At 37.9% G+C, this 4,896-nt stretch overlaps 1 protein-coding gene across 2 annotated transcripts; it reads right to left on the bottom strand.

Annotated features, from left to right (window-relative positions):
* Positions 1 to 391: 391 nt before the first annotated feature.
* LOC124831281 (subtilisin-like serine-protease S) lies at positions 392 to 4,665 on the bottom strand. 2 transcript variants are annotated; one of them, XM_088101121.1, is made up of 11 exons: positions 4,328 to 4,665; positions 4,153 to 4,284; positions 3,942 to 4,039; positions 3,652 to 3,810; positions 3,027 to 3,138; positions 2,398 to 2,926; positions 2,223 to 2,317; positions 1,883 to 2,125; positions 1,669 to 1,783; positions 1,278 to 1,464; positions 392 to 1,106 (listed from the first exon to the last, which is right to left on the bottom strand). In XM_088101121.1, the coding sequence occupies exons 1-11, from the start codon at positions 4,405 to 4,407 to the stop codon at positions 544 to 546; spliced, it is 2,313 nt and encodes a 770-aa protein (XP_087957247.1). In that variant the 5' UTR covers positions 4,408 to 4,665; the 3' UTR covers positions 392 to 543. The 2 variants fall into 2 exon arrangements, with proteins under 2 accessions (XP_087957247.1, XP_047161173.1); XM_047305217.2 differs by having other exon boundaries at positions 4,153 to 4,247; positions 4,328 to 4,662.
* Positions 4,666 to 4,896: the final 231 nt, after the last annotated feature.

Below are 4,896 nucleotides of genomic sequence, written 5' to 3'. Positions count from 1 at the left end.
CCATGTCTGCATCACAGGATGAAAGTGTAGTCTATTATTAGTAGGACCCAAATTTAAGTTTTGCTTTACATTTTTTTTCCCTTCGTTTGACACATCAGGAGGGTACAGCTTGAGTATCTATTTACATTCCAAACACCAAAAAAAATGTGTTAATTTGCCTTTAAAATAATAGTTTCATTTTGAATGTGTAATAAGTATTTAGAAATAATATATAAAAACAATGATCACACTTCCTCAGCATCCTATTTCAGTGGGATAAATCAATGGAATAAAAGAGGACCAGCAAACTTTTGAATAGCAAATACTCTTAATCTGGTAGTAATCACAAATGATAACTTGACAAATAATGATAATGAATCTGAGAGAGTATGATCAGGGCCTTAAGATATCATTTATTCAATTGTGTGTTTATTATTGCTGGCTGCATCAAGCCTATGACTACAAGAAATGCTTAAAATGATCATTTTGATTGCCTTAGCATTTGACCAAGACTGGTAATGACTGTAAAGCTCCTAAGCTTATATACATAATTACAAACACTGTTTATCTAACCAACCCAAGATTTGGTGGTGCAACCCGGACAACTAAAGGACTTGTGACCTGTGATATTCCGTTTTTCCATAACAAGAAACCAAATACATAGCCTTTTGAGGGAGCAGCCACTTTAAAATTTACACTGAACTTGATTTTCTGTCCTACACTAGTGAACACTAATCGATTTGGCACAACAGTAACATTAACTCCAGCAGGAGACAACACTACAGATCTATATACACTTCTTGCTTTTCCAACATTAGTCACAACTCGGGTTACTGAAAAAGTGTCTTCTAGATTGGGGACTGCAATAGATGGATAATTGAGTTCCGATGGTGTTTTGAATGCCCTTTCACATGTGCTGTTGTCTCTTGTCACAAGGCGGAGTGATCTCTCATCATAACCAAGTGAACATAGGAATGCAACGAAATCATTTGGATGTGAATCATAGACAAGACCTGGATCCAAAACTCTGGTAGGATTCACAAAGCCAGATCCATAATCAAAAGCATTAGCCCTTCTTTTGTCAGGATCCGCTCTAATGGGTTGGTGGTGCTTATCCAGAATTGTTGCTGCGTAATGAACTTAAATATTAGTTAAGAGTGGTTGGGCTCAGCATCTATATTTAGGCATTAAGTGACCAAATTTTTTATCAGATAAGAAGTTTTATTTTAGTGTCTGTTAAGAAAAGTGAAAAGAAAACACATGACAGATGTGAAAACCAGATAATACTATTGTAATACCAGTTGTCATGATCGCAGATTTTATAGCAGAAGGAGACCATGAAGGATGCACAGCTTTGATCAGAGTTGCAATTCCAGTTACATGAGGACAAGCCATAGAAGTTCCTGATAAAATATTGAACTTCATTCCAGCTGCAGTTGGAGACCATGCTGCAAGGATGTTCAATCCAGGAGCTGTAACATCCGGCTACAATACAGCAAGAAACCATTAAGGATTAAGTTAAAATACAAAGTCGTTCGATGAATTAAGTGACAAATATATCTTGCAATGGTAAAATGAATCAAACATGTAAGTGAATGATATATCCACTTTAGGTTTTTTTAAAAGACGTCTGATTTAACTTTTCCAAAACTCAAAGTACTTATTAAATATGCTGCTACAAAATATCACCTTCAAAATTTCTGGGGTTAATGCATTTGGACCTTTAGAAGAAAATGCTGCTACACGGGGAGCGGGCTGTGCTCCTAGTACTGTCTTTGCTCTGGAAATCCTTGACATAGGCAAGCTGTTTACCATAATACGATGCTGAGTTAGAGAATAGAAGAATAGCCGCAGAACATAAAAAATTGTCTGTTCTATTTCTATCAAATATAAAACTACAAACCGTGTGTTGTTGATATAAGATAGAATCCGTTCTCCAGTTTTCGTTCCAACAATGGCTGAAGGTATTACAAATGGGGTGGCAACACCTTGATTTGCCTCATCAATGAGTATCATCCCAACAGCACCTGCCTCTTTCGCAATCCTACTCTTTTCCAACTTTGACTCCGATGAATATTCTGCATGTCGACACACAAGAACCTTCCCTGTGGCCTTGGTCTTATTTAGGGAACTATCCACACAGTAACTGCAGAAATGTAGAAAAGAGGAGAACATTTAACTTAAAACCCATCCTTTACATTGAGATTAGGCTTCTTCTCACTTTTGAGTACCTTGTGCTTCACCTGGATTGATAAGGAGTAAAGTATCCTGCAAAAGCTTCAGATGCATCAATCAACCTTGTAGAGGCATTCATTCCCAAGAGACTGAGACTCTCACCCTGTTTCCATCATAGAGACCTAAATAGAGTCCACCAAGTGAACAAAATATACACCAAAGCACAAAGTGATAAAGCTTTACCGTGATGTTAACACTATTTCCTAATGTGATATCAGAGATGAAATCCCTATCTGTTGAGCTAGCACCAACTGTGATGACCCATGGTGCAAGGTTGGTTGCAGAACCAGGATTTCCTTCATTCCCGACTGATGCTACCACCAACACTCCACGTCTAGCAGCATGGAATGACCCCACAGATATAGCATCACTGAAATAGTCACCTTGGGGGGCTTCAGGACCCAGAGACAAAGATATAATGTGAACACCATCTCTTATGGCATCATCAAAGGCTGCTAACAAGTCCACATCATAGCAACCTGAGTCCCAACACACTTTGTACACTGCAATCCTAGCCATAGGGGCACCTCCCCTTGCTCCTCCATTTGCTAGCCCTTTGTAATTCATGTTTGCCACGTAGCGTCCTGCGGCTGTAGAAGCTGTGTGGCTACCATGACCTGAGCTATCTCTGGCAGATCTGAAAGAGACTTTTCTGTCTGACCCTTCTTCTGCTTCATGTCCACTCATATAGTATCTTGCTCCTATTACTTTCCTGTACCATAAATGATTAACCAATGAAGATGACACAGCTGGGAGCTAATGCCAATGAAGTCAAACTTAAAAAATCACGAGGATATGATTCAACCAGAAACCTGTTGCATGATGAAGCATTGAATGCTTCTCCTAATTGACAATGACCTTTCCATCCCCGAGGAACTGGGGGCATGTCGGTGTCTCTAAAGCTCGGGGATTCAGGCCAAATTCCTGTTGAATTGGGGCAAATGATTATGAATGAAATCCATTATGATTCTTTCACTCTATGAACAAAACAAATTCTAAGAATTATTGAGTAAACCATTTTTCACTGCAATATTTTCATCTTTAAGCAATTGTAATCTGTATAAGCAGTGGAACAGGAAACAAATAAAGCATATTCAGGACCAACTTTAACTCTTCAGAGATGGTTTATTTAATTAAAGGAGTTTCCGTAAGCAAGAATGTGACTACCACATTGATGTCATGTGAAATCCATTATTTTCAATCATACTGTTCTATACCTGCTATTCCTAAAAGAAGTGGCGTAAAGATATCATCCATACATAGTTTCTGCCACTAAAGAAATAAAATAAAGTTTGCAAGTCCTTATGAACAGCTAATATATCATATATGTATTCACGGGACTTTGAAAAAAAGGTGCATGTTATACGTGTTGGTGAAGAGAATGCTATGAAAATTATCGTAAAGGCTTCAGCTTACTGTAAAAGTACGACAGCTCACCCGTATCGATGAAACCAATGATGACATTCTCTTGGTTTTTTGTGGAGTACCCATGAATCTCCATTGATTCGTTTTTCGAAAGTCCCATGAAGTCCCATGAGTGAGTGGTGTGCAGCTTTCTTTTAGAATTGGGAAAAACAGATACCACTCCTGGCATCTCTGATTAAATTTGAACACGAAAAAAGAATGCAATATTCTATAAATATCAAAGTTTAAGGAGTAAATGAGCATTGTTGTATTTGTTTATCTGCAAAGAAAAGGAGAGAAAAATGGGGGGAATTTTCACTGACTTGAAATTTGGTGAGCCTGTTCATCAGTCAACTTGGCTGCAAAACCTCTGAAACCATGTCTATAGCTATAAACATGAGAAGCTTTGGCTTGTTCAATACTGTTAAAGATAAAGGGATAGAGAGAGGAAAGAAAAGGAAAAACCCCATATAAGAAATATGAAAAAAGGGATAAATTTTCCAAAAGAAAGATGGCATAATTCTGAGCTCTGACCTTCCACTGTGGACAGCTGCAAGCATTTGATGATTGTGCTTCAGAATATCATCTGGGTCTTCTCCAGTTTTGCTTCCCATGTACACCACATAAACCTGACAGTGCAACAACCAATCTAGATTCCATAATTTGCTCTCACCACACTCTAAACCAAAATACTTGAAATAAGTCATACCTTGGCAGAGAAGCAAAAGCTAGATTTTGCAATAAACACTGCAAAAAACAGACAAAAAAAGGTACTTCTGCTTCTAGCATAACTGGAAGAAGACATTCTCAAGTCCCAACCTTTGTCTAAAAGTACTATATTATTACCATAAAGTGATAGGAAAACAGACGAAATGAGAACTACGAAGGCAAAGGGACACAGATAAAATGGCTAACTACTTCAGAGTTATTAAATATATCAGAAAAGAAAACCCAGATGGAGTCAGAGCAGAGGTGGAAACAGAATCATTGTTGCAGTTGTGGCATTGGTATCTGTTACGTAATGTAGATGTGTGTCATATCATGTAAATACAATGAGATTGTTTATATATTACAGCAAAATGAAAGGAGGAAGGAAATGACAACGTGGAGTGGTAGCGGATACAAGGTTCTTAGTGGTTGGCAAACGTTGAGATGACAATGACATATAGAGAAAAAGGGACAGAGTTGCTTTTTTACATGCCAAAGCAACCGCAAATCTCCCATATTTCTGTGAAACCGTTAAAAGCAATGTAATATGACACTCATCCTCAGTCTATA

The sequence above is a fragment of the Vigna umbellata genome, chromosome 10 (genome assembly GCF_029865625.1).
Source record: "Vigna umbellata cultivar VRB3 chromosome 10, Vumbellata_1.0, whole genome shotgun sequence".
NCBI lineage: Eukaryota > Viridiplantae > Streptophyta > Magnoliopsida > Fabales > Fabaceae > Vigna > Vigna umbellata.
This window is presented reverse-complemented; position numbering and strand designations above follow the sequence as displayed.

Excerpts from the sequence above, each read along its gene's own strand:
- LOC124831281 (XM_088101121.1), bottom strand. The coding sequence starts at position 4,407 with ATGCTAGAAGCAGAAGTACCTTTTTTTGTCTGTTTTTTGCAGTGTTTA. Across the intron at positions 2,318-2,397 it reads GAAATAGTGTTAACATCACG|GGTGAGAGTCTCAGTCTCTT; the intron begins GTAAAGCTTTAT and ends TGATGGAAACAG. Across the intron at positions 1,784-1,882 it reads TCTTATATCAACAACACACG|CTTGCCTATGTCAAGGATTT; the intron begins GTTTGTAGTTTT and ends TATGGTAAACAG.